Source organism: Manis pentadactyla, chromosome 19, assembly GCF_030020395.1.
Source record: "Manis pentadactyla isolate mManPen7 chromosome 19, mManPen7.hap1, whole genome shotgun sequence".
Lineage (NCBI taxonomy): Eukaryota > Metazoa > Chordata > Mammalia > Pholidota > Manidae > Manis > Manis pentadactyla.
In genome coordinates, this window is record NC_080037.1 from 18,288,238 (window position 1) to 18,306,968 (window position 18,731).

General features: G+C 37.0%; 1 protein-coding gene across 1 annotated transcript in view; it reads left to right on the forward strand.

Moving 5' to 3' along the window:
* Window positions 1-18,731, forward strand: part of USH2A (usherin) — a 722,977-nt gene that overhangs the window by 473,785 nt on the left and 230,461 nt on the right. Inside the window, exons 38-39 of the mRNA XM_036931704.2 lie at window positions 12,261-12,411; window positions 12,985-13,127. Coding sequence (XP_036787599.2) covers window positions 12,261-12,411; window positions 12,985-13,127 — 294 coding nt within the window. The remainder of the gene's footprint in view (window positions 1-12,260; window positions 12,412-12,984; window positions 13,128-18,731) is intronic.

The following is an 18,731-nucleotide window of genomic DNA, read 5'->3' on the forward strand; positions in this document are numbered from 1 at the left end:
CAGGTAACGTACTCCAAAATATCTTGTCGTTGAGCTGGAAGGTAAATGATGGATTTTGTACAGAATTTTTAATTTATGCTCCTGCTTGCTTCCTAGACAGGGCTTTTGTTCCAAACACTCCTCTACTCTACTGGGGACAACCTTGAGGAAATGGCACCATTTCTTTAGCTTGGGTCTATAAAATCTTTAGTCCTTGTTATGCACCTTGTTTCTCTATTTTCTTATGGAAACCTTTCCAGGAGCTTTCATATATATATAGAGAGAAAAACAAACAAATAACCCCAGGTAAACAGAGAGACAGATTGAGACAGACTGAAAAAGACATACACTTTCTCCAAACCTCTACCCTCAAATAAACCTCCTCAGGGTTTAAATGACATAATTATTAAAAAAAAAAAACACTTAAAACTGTCTTACTTCCTTCCAAACCCCTGAGCTGTAAGATTTATCCACCCTTCAAAGCAGTATCCAGCCAGTAGCTGGTTCTGTGGTCCCCTGTGGGGAAGTTTGGGAAGAGGCGGGGAAAGACCCTCTGCTCCTGAGGAGGAGCAAGACGCTGGTGTAGCCAGATCTCTGTGAAAGGCATCGCTTAAATAACAGTTAGAAGCTTAGGTTTTGGAGACAGGTTGCTGGGTTCAAACATCAGTTCAACCACTTAACTGGCTGTGTGATCTAATGCATCTCACTCATCAGCTGTGATCTGAATGTTTGTCTCCCCAAATTTATATATTGAAGTCTAACTACCGATGTGTTAGTGTTAGGAGCTGGGCACTTGGGAGGTGACTAGGTGATGAGAACTTAGGAGCCCTCATGCATGAGATGAATGCGCTCGTGACAAGGGTGGAAGGAGAGGTCCCTTGCCCCGACCCCTGCGTGAACCCAAGGCAAGAAGGCTTCATCCATGAACCAGGAAGTGAGCTCTCAGCAGACACTGAATCTGCTGGGGACTTGATCTTGGATTTCCATCCTCTGGAAATGTGATAAATAAATTGATGTCATTTATAATAATCTACCCTGTTATGGTATTTTGTTACAATAGCCCAAGGAGATGGAAACTTTATATAATGCTGTTTTCTTGATCCACCTTACACATAGGATTGTTATGAGGATTAAGCATGATGTGTATAAAGCATTTAGTTTAGTGTCTGCATACAACTACTCAATATTAACTTCAGTATTTTAGTATGTTTATCTTTATTAATGAATATCAAGATATTAGCTTTGCTCAAAAGGCAGTTAACCAAAGTCATCAATTTGTTAACAACTCTTAACATACTAAGGTTGAAATCTTTACCAAAACTTTGAACTTTGCTTAACTTTCATTCATCTAAAAAAGTATTTACAGAGCTCTTTCTAGTTTCCAGGCATAATCCTAGGTCCTGAGCTGAAGAGCTTTCTGGAATAGATATTGTGCATTCCCTTATGAAAATGAAGGCTGTGGCCTCCATTCTGTCTTTTATAATTGCATTTACTATGTGTTCTGGGTGCTGCTTGGAACTCGCCAGGAGACGCTGGAATGGCTCAGGAGCAATCAGAGCTTGAGTTTATTCTACTAGGGGTAGAGGGTTGCCAAAAGATATATATGTAATTATAAATAATGGTATAAGCCAACTATGTCAGTGTTTTTAAGATCGACTTAATTTTAAGTATAAACTTGTACCTTATTCATTTGGTGAGGTATGATAAGTTATCATTTTTAGAATCCAGAAAAATTAATTGCTTTTACTGTTATTCTCTTATTTTGCAAAACTGCAGATTATTTTATTAAAGAATGAGTTTATTTTAGACCCAGTTTCTTAAGCATACATTCCCATAACAGGAAATCTTCTTGAGAAAATAGTTTAAAAAACCTGAAAATTTTCTAAAATAATTAAAACAAAACTTCAAAGTTTTAAAGTAACTTAAAATTTGATGACTGGTAGCTCTTAATATTTCATTTTTTAAATTTTTCCTTGGCTCTTGTGCATCTCAGAAATAAGTCTGGTGTAACAGATTTAATAACACTGGCTAACCTCAGCCTAGCTTTTGTACTACAGTTTTCCAATCCTTTCTCTTCACTATTTAGCCTTGTTTTCTTGTGTTTTAGTTTAAGGACTTTAAAATTATCTTGATGCTTAGGCACGTTAATATTATACAGTATAGCTATGAGTGTATTTTTTCTTTTCTTTCTGGAACTTCAATGACATTGAGTATTTATTCTTTATTGACCTGTGAAAGATGATTTTAAAAAGTGGACCTAAAGAAACCAAATAGCTGAAAATGCTAAGTCATTGGGTTCTTTTTCACCTTCAGCACTCAGATTTTATGGGGAAAAAAATCAAATCAAGATACGTAAATAACATGACAAGTAATTCATTCCTTTCAGAAGCTATTCCAGTCCATTAACCAGATAGTACAGTAGCCACCATCATTCCCCCTAACCTCCCCTAAAAAATCTTATAAAACTAAGCTGGATAATATCATTTCTCTGCTTAAAAGCTGAAAGGAAATCAGTGGTTTCCTGTCTTCTTAGTATAAGTTTCAGAGCCCCTACCTGGCCTGCAAACCTTCCGTTACAGTGCACACCACCTCTGATCCTTCAGTTCTTCAAACAGCAAGTTCTGTATTCCTGTCACCTTCCAGCTGCTTGTCCATGTGAGTTCAGCAGAATCTTCATTATTCAGCAGATCCAAGCTTAAATATCACTTCCTTCAAAAGGCTTTCCCCTCTCAAATGGTGTCCATCAGCCCCCTCTAAGATCTTTTATAGCATGGTGTTCTTCTTAGCAGCTTTGCATATTTTAACTACACACCTTTTTAGAAACCAAGCAATATTAAATGGCCAATCAGCATATTTTAAATATTTCAATCAGGCAGTGTTCTGACTTTAACTACTTAATTATACATCCAACCTCAAATAACTCCGTGAACTGGCCCATAAAGTCAACTCCCTTCTAAATATGTAAAAGACATTTCAGAATCAACCAAATTTCTTGATCCTTCACTCACAAAGTGCTCCTCCCCGATTGGATGGATCGCAGTTAGTTGTTCAGACCTAAATTTAGGAGTGGGGCTTAACATCTCTCGTTGTTCCTCTGCAGCCTCCCATTCAGCACCAAGTACTCTGTGCACTCCCTCCCTCCTCTTCCTGCCTTGCTCACTCAGCGCTCAAACTGCACTGCCCTCAAGGCCTACGCCAAGCCTGCCCTGCCTGGGGCGAGCCTGAGCTGTGCTTTCCCCCAGTGATCTGCAAATCTCTGCTCACATGCAACCTATTTAAGAGGCCTTTTCTCCTTACCGCATCTAAACTACCAGCTTTGCCCCCAGCTCCTCCTCCGTCACTCTCAAGCCCCTTCCACTAGAAATGCTGATTTGCTGAGAAAGTAGATCCCAAGGGTTCTCAGCACACATACGCGAAAAGTAACTATGTGTGGTGATGGATGTATTAATTAACTTGGTAAGTAAGCATCAAACCATATTGTATACCTTAGATATATATACAATTTTGTTTGTCAGTTATACCACAATAAAGCTGCGGACAAAAAAGAACTTCTAATAAAAAGTAGGAGATTGAAAGGAAATGCTTCTCTTTGTTTTTCTGTCTTTTGTCTCTATCCTTGATATAACTGTTTTCTATGTTCATTATGGTATTCCTAGATCATAGAATAGTGCCAGGGTAGATGCCTTTTAATTATTTGCTGACTTAATAGATTTATAGTATATATGTACTTTATATAGATTATATGTAATTATGTCATACTATTCTATATATGATATAACATACTATGTAATATTTCTAATGATGTTGCATTATTATATATTGTATATGTATACATAAATGGGTACATATATAAACACTAATTTTTATGGGGATCCTGGCAAATGGATCATTCATACCTTACTGATAAAAGTACAAATAAAAATAACTTTCTGGAAAACAGCTTGTCAACTTAAATCTGAAATGGTAACAACATTTATCCCTACTGAGCCAATAATTCTAGAAAGCAAACCAAAAAAACGCATTTATTAGGATACTCAGGATTACTTATAATACTGAAAACAGTATCATCCTTCAACAATATCAGCTTTATTAAGTGAATGTTCTACATCTATTAAAGTACTATGTGCAATTACTTTGAAAAGTCACGTTAACCAAAAAATGGCATAGAGAGTTAATGGCATAGAGAGTTCTCATCATATATTGTAAAACAAAGTTTACAAAACAATCTATTAAAAATATTCAGCTTAATCATTTAAAAATTATTATATATAAATATACTTGTATAGAAGAAAGGATAGATAGTCTCTAATAGTATAGCAATGCCTATGTCTGAGTAGTGTAAATATGGGTAATTCATAATTTTCTACCATGAACATATTTTTTTTGTAGTTAGAAAAAAATGTATTTTTACTAAGCGGTCCTGTTCAGTTCTGTCAGAACTAAATTTTAGCATTTGTTTGATATTTATTTGATGAACAGAAATGAATTTTCAAAAATTGTTAAGTGCTGTAAAGTTTACGTAAGGAAATAAAAAATAAGATCTCTGCTCTCAAGTAGTTTATATGAATTACCATTACTTGCTGTATTATGGGGAAAAGCAATAGCTAGACTTAAATTTAAGACTCAACCTAGTGCTGAGAAATGAATTATGATCTTGGAAACAACAGACAGGTATGACAGCATAGGTGGTGCCATTTATTAGTCATGTACTTCAGACAAGTTGCTTAACCTTTTCCAAGTTCAATTTTCTCATATGAAATGGGGACATTGTAAGAACTAAATGATAAAATGAACATATTGAAGTATTTGAGAGCTAATTTGATATTGCTGTGTTAGTACTCTCCAACCAATTAATAGCTTTTAAGTTGAATAATGATTCATTTTCACATAATTGAGTCCTTATTTGTAAATGAAAAACATGGTTTGGGTCTTAACAATATTAAGGTCCTAGTAGAAAGATCTCTTTCTTCATCAGATCTTACCCCCTACCAGCTTATCCATCTATCCACTCATTCGTTGCTCCATCCGTCCATTTTTACAGGATATCTGCCTATGAAGCACTTTTCTGGGCAATATAATACCTCCTGAAGCACTTTGCTTCTTTAATAACGTTCCTCTCAAATTCTATGTATTCACTCGTAAATGATCTGGCACTTTTATCTATTAAATGACCATTTTGGGTCAACTCCACAGTCAATCTGAATGACACTGATGAACTCCAGTGTTAAGCAGACCCAAATTAGGATCTTCAGTGAGTTTTCAGCCACATGACTTGAAGAAAGGGAAGTCTGAGTCTCCCTGGGTTCAGCTTAGGTTCGAATGCACACGGAGTGTTTAGTTTAGGTATGAGGCTTCATGTTCTTCAAGGGACATTATCAAACTGGAACACATCCAAGTCAGGTAACGTGGCTAGACAATGGTTCAGGAATCATATTGTAGTTGATACTATTTGGAGCAAATGGAGATGTTTAACCCAAAATGGGGAAATTCGGTGGCGAAGAGGACAACTCCTTGAAAATGCCTGAGGTTCTATCCTGTGATGGCAGTGGAAGCTTGTTGCAGGGATGAGTATGAATAAGACAATGTCCTAAAGGGTCATGACCATGACCAGCCACGTGCACCTGTCTTGCCCAAGTTAGTCCCAATGTATGCCTGTCTCTGCGCAGCTCAGTTAAACCCTGTTAATTATTTAGAGTATCCTGTTACACTCTTGGAAGATTCTGATGTGGGCAAAAAACTATATTCACCCTGATTTTCCTACAAAATGATACAGTTTTTGGTTCTCCATCAGAAAGAGCTTACCTACAAGAACTGCCCAGTAATGTAACTATTTTCCTATCACTGATAATGAACAAAAAGGGACCTGAATATCATCCACCTGGGATGTTTTAGGCAAGAATTTATTTGGTGGAGGGTTAAAATTGGTGGCTTTTAAGCCATCTGCACTTCAAATTTAAAATGTTGTTACTTTTAATATTCCATGGTCAAGGATCAATTCCATGACATACCTTAACACTTCATATTTAAAAATTTGTTTCTCTTCCTAACATGAAAACATCTCCATTTTGCATTTCACTGAATTTCTGTGGGCTTTCACTAATTCCCGAGAACTAGCAAATGCACACTAGCAATTCTATGGTAGGTTCCTTGTGGATGTTAAGGAGACAGGGACCCTGCTGTGAGAAAGAAATAAGACCAAGAAAGTACTGTTTAATAATATGACCTGGACAGAAAAAATAAATAAATAAATCCAATCTTTACTAAAACTAATCTATTTAATATTGTAAATGGTTTGCTTTTGTATTTATTTAATATATTTAATATTTATTCCCTGTTAAAAATCACCTACTATAATATGTTGTTCTGTGGTGCAGAATGAAGAGTCCTACCTCTGAAATCCTCTGTCTGCCAGTAACCAGTTTTGTGAGTTGAGATTAAACACGTAACATCTCTGAGCCTTAGATTCTTTATCTCTGCTACACAGAGATGACACCACAGTTTTGTACTGTAATTCTGAGGCATAGAAATAATTATGTTAAAGAACCTGGCACATAGTATGTATTCAAAAAGTTAGCTATTTATGAGAGACTGTTTTGCAAACATTAAATCTATTTTAGCCTACTTGCCACTATTTAATGATGCTCTATTTGTACATCCTTGTGCTCAAGGTTGACTGTCCATTTGTTAGCACATCTGCATATTCTTCATAATTAATATCTTTTTTAATGACATATGGTTTAGTGACTGGAAATTGAGTCTTGCCTTCTGTTTTCAATTTGTTTATGACTCAATGACTCAATATATGTGTCTAAATTTTAATTTTCCATTCTGGAAACTAGAATTTAAAATCTTTGCTCATAATGTAGCTATTTCAGAAAATGAGAGGAAAATGTGTAATGCAAGGCTTTTGAATATGTGCCAGGCTATTCAGTGAGGCAGACAGAATGTATATAGATAAAAGGCCCTGGTTTCTCTTATGTTAACAGGGAGACCTAAGTGAGGATGCCAACCGTCTCATCTCTGAAGTGAGAGAGTAGCCTGCGCTAAGCTGGAGTGAGATTCCACCTGAAGCCAGCAGAAAGCATCGCATTTACTAGGAATGAGCCTGGTCATAGTTCATGGGGGTCCTAGGCACTACAATTAGGCAGAGGGCATGATTACTCCACATAAGCTCTCCAATAGCATCTTCTCGCAGTGCCACTTCAAAGCCTGTTCTCCTGACAGGCAAGGTCCAGTGCACATTTGTTTATGTTTCTAATTTCTGAAACCCCTGAAGCACTTATACCTCTTTTCTACTTTGTATACATTCTGTGTTGCAGTTACTTGAGCCTTATCTATCTCTCTATTAAACCTGCAGTGGATAGACTAATCCCCCCTGCTATCGATTGTGCCCTCTCCCCACCCAGCAAAGAACCTTGTGCAGAGTGGCATTCAATATCTTTTTATTAAAGATTTGAATTTAATACAAAATATTATAGACTTCTTTGGTATCTTAATGAAATATTTTATTCCAGTGTTTTGAAATGCACACACAAACACAGAAAAAACACACCTCGATACTAATAAGTTGGTAGGTTATCCTGAGAAATTAGTACATATGAGAAGCACATTGAATTCATTTTCTCTCCCCTAGTGTCCTTTCATGGCCACTACAGCCTTGGTAGTCATCAGCCTTATGAAAAAAAAATAAAACCTGTTTTTACTTTATAGAGCTCCCCCAGGATTCTACAAATTTGTGTGAAGCAAAGGTTTGAGGCATTCTGTTTGTTTTTGGGATTTTTGTTTTCTGTGTTTTTTTTTTAGATGGGGAGGGTCTACAAGTGTACATTATTTAAAAATTTAATGACATCACATATTCAAAAAATTATACCATCTAGATTAGTCTAACGTGTGATTTAATTCATTGCTTAATGTTTTGTGTTCATTTTGCCTTCCGAAAAGGGTTAGATTTCAAAATTTTATTAAAAACTCCCTTCCTTTGAATTTATAGATGGAGGTAGCTATTTTATCCAGTTGCCATGTAAAATCAGTATTTACTGGACAAGATGTGTTGATTCAGGAGGTTGTCTGTGGAGTACTTGCCCCATGAGGGTCATATTAAACTTGAGAGAAGCTTTTTGAGCAACATAGCATCTTGGAGACAATATATCAAGCTGATAGATACACGTTTCTTCTGTTAAGAAACCAGAGGTGGAATTATGGCTGGCTCCCGGTTATTGCTTTGGTGCTAAGGAGCCTCTAAGGAATAGGTGTAGGATAAAAGGGGTTAACCAGAGGGGAAAGAAAGGTTTCTAGAATTCAGTGTTACTAAAAGCACACAGAATGAATAGTTACATGTAAATAATTTAAGATAACCTCTCTGCAAGTATTTTGCAATTTTATATAATCAGTATAACCAATTTAATGGAGTGCATTTTTTTGATATCACTCAGAAGAGAATCCAAGATACTTTATTAATATTATGGAGGCTACTTTGGGGCACTCCTCTGTTTTTTCTTAATAGCACACTCATGCAGTTTTTAACAGGTGAAGGGATTTTTGTGAATGTATATAGAACTCAAATTTTTTCATTTTGATGGCTTATCAAAGCTGATTTTTGTTCAGAATTTGGATAGTCAATGACATTATATTCCTTGACACAGAAAAAGTAGACAAGAACTAATCAAATGAAGAACATGGCTTTCTGTATTTTACATTATACACAATTGCAGTTTACTTTTTGCCCATCCTTTTTTTGATATGTTAATTTGTTGTTCATCAGTTGGATGTATATATATAAAAAAAAAGAGTTCCTAATTGTCAAAACTATTTGTGTCCACAGATAAAAATATCAATTAAAAAGTCTTTAATAATGAATGTCCTTCAGACCAAAGATTTAGAGTTAAGTTATTGTATAACTGGCCCTGGACAGCAGTCATTTCATTTCCTCATCACGTCACATTTCTAGTAACAGAGAGCTACTGCATACCATTTTCTCTCTCTTAAAGCATGCAGTTCACTTGCGCCACTTTGGCATTGACCTGATACTTTTGTTTTTATTTTGCTCACTGAGAAATGGACACCATCAGAAGAGATCTTTGCTGTTTTTCTATCACCAAATATACCTGTCCCTGTGCATCTGCTGCCTTGATCTCTGCATTCACTTCTGCACAATGGGTGGACTGTCCTTGCTTACTAAACAGCCCACATGCAGTGGCTCTCTATTCAGTTCACATGTACACTGGCTTGCCTCTCTCTCTCTCTCACACACACACACACACACACACACACAAGGAATCTGCTCTGGCATTTATTCTTCCTTCTCCTCCATTAGCATTTCCCCCAATTTCTTTTGGATCATTCTAATAAATATGCATATGTTGTCCCATCCCCTCATTTTCAGTAAACCTTCCTTTGCTACCATAAGCTTCTCTAAAATGCTGCTCCATTTTTTACTCACCTTTAGGACAAATATCTCAAGATCTGTCTGGCGTACTGTACCCTTTCATTCTTTGCTCTACTTTCACCATTTAAGACTGCCATGCCCAGGCGTTCACTGCAAATATTCTTGTCAAGATCACCAAACGCCTCCACTGGGACAAACGCAATGTATACCTCTCTGTCTTCTCTTCCCTTGAACTCTCAGCACATTTGAAATAATTGATCATATTCTCCCTTTTTGGTATGTTTTTTTTTCCTTGGCTTCCAGGCTGTACCTTCTCCTACCTCACTGACCACTCCTTTCAGTCTTCTTTGTCACAGAGGCCTCCTCCTGATGTCAAAATGTTGGGGGACCCCCAGGGCTCACTTCTCAGATCTCTTCTATGCTCTTGCTACTCTCAACCCCTTGTTTATTTCATCAAGTCACAGCCATTAAATATCATATAAGCATTGAGCCACAATTCCTATCCAGACTCACATCTGCAATTTCTTCCTGAATGTCTCTACTAAAAATGTGTAATATACTTCCTAAATGTAACATGAACCAAACAGACCTCTTGATCCCCTCCATGAGTTTCTCCCCTTAGTGTTCCCAATCTCAGTAACGACAACACCATGCCCTGGGGTGTTTAGGCTGAAAACATTGGCATCGTCTTTAACTCCCTTATTTTCTCTTAGCAGTACACTCCACATTCACTAAACAGCAAACTACATCAGCACTGTCCCTGCTTTCACTCAAATCCCAGCTGCTGTCATCTTGCGCCTGGGTTACTACAAGAGGCGATTTCCCCATTTCTACTCTTGCCCCTGTTCCTCCATTAGCACAGAGTAGGCTTTACCCCCTTAGAATCAGGCCATTTCCTTTTATTAAAACCCTGCAATGGCCCCCAATCCCATTTAGAATGCAATCTAAAGTCTTTACTGTGACTTTCTAGGACCAGATCCAGAAAGGACCTAGAGGGATAGAGACCTGCCTATTCCCCCCATCTCTTCTCGTTTCCCTCTCCTTCGTCTGTCCTAACCACATCAGCCTTCTTACTGTTTCATAAGCACAAGCAGTGCTGTCCCCTTCTCCCTCCCTGTGCACTTTCTGCTCTCTGGCTGATCGCTGTACCTCCAGACATCCTCATGATTACCCCCCTTACGTCACTGAGGTCTCTGCTCAAACGTCACCTACTCAAATGACATGTTCTTCCTATAACTTTCTTATCTAATCTGAATTGTTATAACTAGAATTGTACACTCCTTTTCACTTTTTCTTCCCTTACCCAGCTTTATTTTTCTCCTGAACACTTATTGCCATCTGCTGTGATGTTCCGTATCTGTTCATTGTTGGCTCCATTTACCTACAAGTTCCGCGGGGTCAGGGGTTGTACCTATTTTTCTTAGTGCTGTTATCCCTCCACACAAGGAACACTACACAGAGCAGAGGCTCAATAAATGTTTATTGAATAAATTAGTGAATTATTGATGAACTTCAAACCCTTACAACAGATTGATGAAACATGTAATCTAATTCTTCCATTCTCATCACTGGTCATTTGTTAGCCTCATAGTTCATAGACAGGTTCGCCTGAATTTGACAGCATACAAAACACACGTTATGTAAGGTTATGTATAAAAGAAAGTTGAAAATGAACTTTGATGTTTGTCTTCATTATTCTGATCCCTTCTTCTTATTCACAATGGCCTCTAGTGATCCTTGATCATTAGGAACTTATGTTACAATAATCAGAATGTTCTTAAAAGTTATGTTGTAGTAGCACACCAAGTAAGAGAATTTCAAATAGTCCAATGTAATAGTAATGGTGGTAACAACAACTAACAATAAACAACTACCAGGACTCAAAATATGGCCCTTTATTTAAATTGTCTCTGCTCTTTTCAATAATTCCGCAAAAGAAAAATAATATTCCTGCTTAAAAGTTAAGAAACATAAGCTCAGAGTCATTAGGTAATTATTAATTTGCTTTTGAGTTTCTGATGAGTTTTGGGACAAATTCTGATCTGATAGGTTCATTCAAATTATGGTTGTTGGAAAAATTAATAACCAGAGTAATCCTGTCAACTTCTTTAGAATAGTCTTTAGTTTCTCTGATTCTTATTAGGCCTTCTAGAACTATTGATTTTCTTGAAAGATTATATCAAGCAGGTATGCTGAATTTAGGGTAGATTTGCCAGAGAATCAACTAAACTAGAAAAAGCAACATGTATTCCCCAACTTGCAAAATTTTTTAATAAAGGCAGTGTCACTATGAGAAGGGACAACTACCTATATAAACACATGAGGCTGGAAGTTTAGTGTTTGTCTTTTCATAGGAGAGAATTAAGGCTAGAATGTGCTATTTTCAGCCAATCAGGTATATTTATCATGGTAGAAAAATACAATTTTAATATACTTCCCTCAAAAAAAAAAAAGCCAGTTGTGTTTATTAGTGGTGGATTAAGGTAGCGATGGCTGACATAGATGGGAGAAATAAAAGCTCTGGACTCCTTTACTGTTCGATTACTCTGTTGAGCAAAGAGTTAAATTAAAAAGGTACTTTAATATTTGCTTCACTAATTTCCCTACGTGTTTTCAATTAGACAAACAGAAGTACAGGTGTGAACGTGCTGCCTATCCATTTGTCTTGCTGTTTGGGGGCTGGCTTTTAAGACTGGAATACTAATGTAATTGTGTTGAAATGAACAATAAGGAAGTACAGTAGTTCAGGAAAGAAAATGTTAAAATAAATGGACCATGTTTAACATTGTTGTTGATCCTGAGGAACAGTTTTTCCAGTATATGGAGCATTTCGATTCCATCCAGCATATGTTCTCCACAGTTTTCTCTGCTCTAATTCATCTGTGTTTTTCGACAGCTCCAGATGGCGTGCTGCCTCCGAGGCTTTCATCTGCCACTCCAACCAGTCTCCGCGTTGTCTGGTCCACACCAGCTCGGAACAATGCCCCCGGCTCCCCTAGATACCAGCTCCAGATGAGGCCTGGCCCCTCCACCCATGGATTTTTAGAGTGAGTCATGTACTTTGTCGTCTTAACCATAACCTGGGTTTTACAATGTAGACATACTTAACTGTCTCTTGAGTTTGAATAGTAAATTGGTTCTCATACATAACAAATAAAGGCCACCTTTTAAAAATTCAAACAGAAAACAACACCCCAGGAGATAATTACTTCCTTTGTAAAAATATCTATCTTTAATTTATATAGCATTTAAAATAAGATTTCCTCACTGTTAACTTTCCTGAGAAACGTGTATTGTACAAAGCAAGCTCACAACCTGAACCCAAAAATGTGCATCTGAACTATGGCTACAAAATGATAATACTTACTCTACAAATTCCACATGCCAATCAGTCTTAGCTCTAGAGCAGAATTAACTTAATACTACTAGAATTTACAGCCCATATAAATGCTTATTACCAATGCTCAGCCAAATGGCTGTGTATTTTTAAAAGAAGATATGTGACAACAGAAATTACAGTACTTAAATGTATTTTGACACTGTCTGAAAATTCTGCAATATGATTTTTCTTTTATTTCTTGGAATCTAAAACTTCCTAATTAAGTTTCTTTCCCATGTAGGTTATTTTCCAGTCCTTCTGCATCGTTAAGCTATGAAGTGAGAGATCTCCAACCGTACATGGAGTATGAGCTTCGCTTGGTTGCCTCCAATGGATTTGACAGTGCACAGAGTTCTTGGATTCTATTCATGACCACAGAGGACAGTAAGTAACCTGCCCAACACAGCCAAATGTCCTCTACACTAGGGAGTCTTAAATGTCTTCAGATTTTCCAAAATGAAGAAATAAACCTCCCCTATTTTCTTGATGTTTAGTGACAATAATCTCTTCCCGGGCAAGTGTGGGCATATTCTCCAGAAAAATGAAAAATGTGGACTTGAAAAGCTGGAGGGATAGGCCTGCATACAGGAAGAACTAATTCACAATAAAGGATGATGTCCCCATTCGATCCCTCAGTGTGCTCTAGAGTTCTGCAGGAGAATGGTTATCATCTTCTACTCTGTGACCGCATGTAACAGTGTTCTCAGCATTGGAGGAACACTGGCAGGCAGAAGAATATGCAATAGGGGCCTTATTTCATGAGGATGCTTAGAGCATCTTATACCTTGTTCTGGAAGCAAATTCCCTTGTACTTTACTTATACCTGAATGAGAGCATCCCGAATAGAGAAGTATCGTCTGAGAATAATCATTCTGCACATTTTACAAAGAGTAGATTTGGATTGCCTTATTCAAATAATACAGAATGTTCTAGCTTTCTATGGAAGAGTTATGTTTGCATATATATGTTTTACTAGGTTATATATAGCTATAATATTTAGTTTTATACAAATTACCTCTATAAAAGCATATATATGGAAGTATAATTTTTTAAGGAAGGTTGGAAATTAAATCAAGCTATACAGAGTGAATGAGGATGCTGTATTTTTGAACAATGAGGGTTTTAGAATTAATCCTGTCGAGTCTTTTAATCAGTGGCTTCTTAGGAGATGTTGCTCTGTTGGCCAATTGCCATTCTGCCTCTATATGCAGTGAGAACCTGAGTGACTTTCAAAAGGCTAGATATTAATCATAAGGCACAAATATTTGAAACAATATCAACTGTATGTTAAATAGGTTCTTTTATTTCTGAAATAATTATATTATTTTAGTAAGGACATCAAATGAAATTAAATCAGAACTATTTACCTTCCATAAAGCATACTTTATTTTTAAAAAAACCCATTAAGAACAGTAGCATATAATGCTTCATCCATTTCTCCCAATTTATAATTGCTCCCTGGGAACCAGTTAGGTACTTTACAAGGGCACATCGGTCCTTTTGGTCTCAAGGGTACCATTTAGCAAATTATCAGCACAAGGCAATAAATGACACCCAGAACTCAGAAAGCATTAACACACCACTCAACACACCTACACCCCTTTTAGGGGGAATGTTATATACACGCTGGGGAATCTGACAGCAGGGTCACCTACGTATACAGATTTATGAAGTGGAGAGCTCACCCTCAAAATAGTTTTTTGAAGAAATGTTTTGTTAAAAACAACTGAAAATGCGTTTTTAATCTCCTTGGATAGCACATGCTTGGTGAAACTTAATTAAGGTTCATTAAAAAGTAATTATTGAACCCAATGCAGAGGGAATGGCCCAGCAGAAGGCCACAGTGGAAGAGGAGGGGATGGTCTCCTTTTTTGGAATTCATGATTTCTAAAGCCACGGAAAAAAGGGCAATACTTGGGTTTCCCCAGTGGTTAATTATTGAAAAGGGGCCATGATCTCCTACCTATAGGCAGAAAGTTATGTGAATAAACAAAGCCCAAAACATTGCAAAGTAGCAATTAGCACAGCAGCCTTTGTTGAGCAAATTTATCTCCTGCCTCATCTTACCATAAAACAAGTCTCAAAGACTTTATGTGGTTAGAATTTTCATGCACAGAGACAGTGCCTTCTTTGTGATATTTTAGGGCCTGGGTTTGAAGTGAATAGTATTAACCCTGCATTTCCCTTTAGTAACAATTAGTAACGCTTGATTTTATAGCAGGTATTAACTCAAGAAATCCAGCCATCATTTTTTGTTTAAATCCTTTCCCGGAGACTGATGACCTCTTCCTTCCTCTGCTTCGTGTGCACCCTGTGAAGTCATACAGATTAAGAAAGGCCAAAGGCTGGCCATTTGTCCCTCCAGGTTAAGTTACCAGGGCATGCTTACCCCTGGGACATGATGACCATGTCCTGTATATTTTGGCTGTCAGTGGAGATGGATGCCATCTCTGAAAGGATGCGCAATTGAGCTGACAAAGACTGAGTGATTAGCATTGGGCACAAGCAGTTTTTCTGACAAGGCTTCAAAGTATTGCTTATAAAACCACCCACACTGACAGCTGCAAGCCGGAATCGCCCCACACACTTGATCGTGACCAGTGCCTCCCATTCGCCCAAGTGCAATTTCCAGTATAGAAACTCTACTTATCATCTTGCAGAATGAAGCAGAGAAGTCATCTCATGCTCACATTTAAATTTCATACCACCAGTAGGTACTTTTCTGCATCAGCCAAAGCCTTGAAACTTCCCAGTGCCAAAATAGGTCACCAACGAGCAATGTTTTTAGTATGATATAGCAAGGCTGTGACTGTCATCAAGCCTGTAACACAGCTGAAGCCAGAAGGAGAAGCCTAGGCAGGAAGTGAAAGATAACCAGAGAGACAAATGCTTGGGTGCAAGAAGTTTTCACGGACAGAGAAAAGGGCTGTGAGGAATTTTAATATATATTTTTTCCCAAATAATTTGTCATTTACATCAGAGCACCACCAATATCCAGTTCCATGCATTTTTAAAAATCTAGTGTGCTGATGCCAAATAATAATAATGCACATTTCCTATGAATATTTTAAATCCTGTTAAACGTGTGTTAATAAAAGATGTTTGTTCCAGGCAACTTGGTCAGTGTACTGTTCGACTATTTGCAACCAGATAAATACAAACAATTCATGCTTTTTTTTGCTTCTTTTTTACTTTTTCATATGCTGCTGGCAGTCCAGGCACCTGGCATGCTTGCAACTTGCAAAAATGCTTTAAGATTATGTTAAACTTTGGAACATGTGATGAATAGCATGAAGACATTTGCCTAGCAGCTGAAATTTTTGATATCTTTTAACCAGAACCAACCACCACTCTTAATTATATTATTGTGCCCTCTCTCTTGTGTATTTACAATCGTTTTCTATGCAGTATATGCACGTAGAAATTGTAGTTGTCTGGAAAGACAAGTTTCTTCCTACTTCAGCTTAAATATGAACATGCTCTTTTGCCTTCTAAAATCCTGCCCTATGTAAAATATGAGCTAACCCACTTTTCTTTATAAATGTCAATCCCCTAGACCAATAAAAGTCAGATGATCTGTTTCTCTCAAGATTTTTCAGGTAACATGATTGAAATATGGATTATCTCTTTATTTCAGTCATTTTAATAGCAAAAATATATGGTATGTACTAGCAATTACATTAACCTAATGCAAAATGAGAGTATTTTCTAAAAAATTACTCTCTACCTCCAAATAAACAAAACCCCAAACTGGTTTTAGAGTAGACCATTTAGTTGTCATGTATTTTTAAAAGCCTTCAAAGTTTGATCATTTCACCAAATTTGTAGTTAAAGACTGCACATTTTTCACCACTAATCAAAGAGGCAGTATTAAATAAAATGTGGCAGAAGTTCAAGTTTATTCTGTAGATGTACTTAGATAATTTTTCATGTGTTTATTGTTTTGCTAACAGACTGTTTATGAGTTTTGACTGACCTACACTGAAAAATAGGAAGACATATCTTATCTCCTACACAATGAGATTTTTAAGTACTATTTACATACACTGTATTTGCTTATTATATTAGATCTGGTTATTATTTTTTCCTCACTGACAGTTGTACTGTGAACAATGGATGAAGCAATGAAGGAAATTATCCTACCTCTGGATTCTGCTTTACTTTTCCTATTATCAGCATTTTTGAGCATTTTCCCCATTCATTCATCTTTGAGATTCCCCCAGAGCAGTTTACAGAGGAATAGAGGTTCTTCTGGAGTAAGACAGAAGAACACTGCATTGTTAATTGAAATCCAAGTCTAACATAACATATTCCTTCCTCATTTGTTGACTGGCAAAATTTTGCTAATTCATCAATTTTATCAAAGATATGTGTGGATAAGAAAAAAACAGTATGTAGAGAGTTCAGTACTATCTGTGGCTTCAAGCATCCACAGAGGGTTTTGGAACATAGTCCCCGCTGATGAGGGGGAACTGCTGTACATCCAGGGCCTGGTGGAGGGTCTAATATAAAGCAGGTGCCCCAAAATTGTTACACCCTAAATACTGATTAGAAAGCATTTCATGTAAGCAAATCTATAAAAAATCAACCAAGCAAACATTAACCATGTATCTGCTGGGTATTAAAAAGAGACACTAAAATTACAGGGATGAATAAGACACTGCTCTTCCCTTGAGGCCTCCACTGTTTGGCAAACGGGACATAAAATACATCCATAGTTAAAAAAAATACAGAGCTGAGAGTTCTTTCAGAGCAAGACCAGAGGAAGTGCATTTCTCTGAACGTGGGGTGTCAGAAAAGCCTTTCCAGAGGAGAAGACCAGAAGAAGGAAGAGAGGATGATGTATATTTGGAGTTCACTTTAGTATCAAATTTCAAGTTTACTTCCTCATTGGTCCAGAAGAAGGCAGAAGAGCACTTGTTGTAGGAGGTGTCCTGACACAGGAGCCCTGGAGGTGGGCTTTCACTGCGTTCTGCCAGGGGCCCAGCCCCTGGTAGGAGACAAGGAGGGCGAGGGTGAGAGGCAAATGTAAGGGAAGGAAACCCAAAAGCAATCTTCATTCTTTGCCTTGGCCAGAGGCAGCCTGCCTGCTGTCCCTGTGATTCAACCTTGGCTGTCTGGACTAGGATCAAGAATGTTCTAATTAGAGAGGCCTCTGTGAGCCCCAAATTATGTGCTATTATATTAAGGGGGGAGCATGTATAGAAAGTAAATTCCAAAAGGAAAACACTTTTCCTCAGTCTTATTCTTGTACCCTGCAATGAGAGCAAAACTCTCAGTCCTTGTGACAAGGAGGGGAAGTGAAAATGTGGTATGATAATAGATTCATTCATCAAGATAAATCTGGAGCTGGAGTTCAAATCATTTAATAAGTATATATGTACCCTTCAGAGTATTTAAAGTTTAAAACTAATATTGCATAGCAGACATCTTTCTATTAGTAAATTTTAGAATTTGAAGTCTCAACCTGCATCTTAAGAGTGTTCTATGCAAGAGAAAAATAGGGACATTTTTTAAATGAGGGTGGAGCATATTTACATCAGTAGATTTTATTTTATTTAAGGAAGAGGTATAAGCTACAAGTTTCGGTAGTGCTGCATAATTATTTTGTTTTCTACATTCCAAATACATTGCCTAATTGCATTAAATATTAACTTTTGAATGTTGACATGTTTATCCTTTCACACAGTAATGTGGGTATCTATTTTATCATAACAGAAAATCCATGATTAAAAGCAAATTATTTTATCTACTGATTTTTGAGAGCAACATGACTCTGTATGTATGTATGTCAGTCCATAGTTTGTTTCCTTTTACAAAAATTCCACCCCCCAAATTCTTGCATTTCCAGAATTAGTAAAAGCAAATATTTATTATTAATTTGAAATTCTTGCTTTTATATCCTAAGATTAAAAACTAAAAGTGACCAACAGAAAGTCCTGTGAAAGAATAGATCAATTTAAGAAATGTTCTCTCCATCTAGACTCA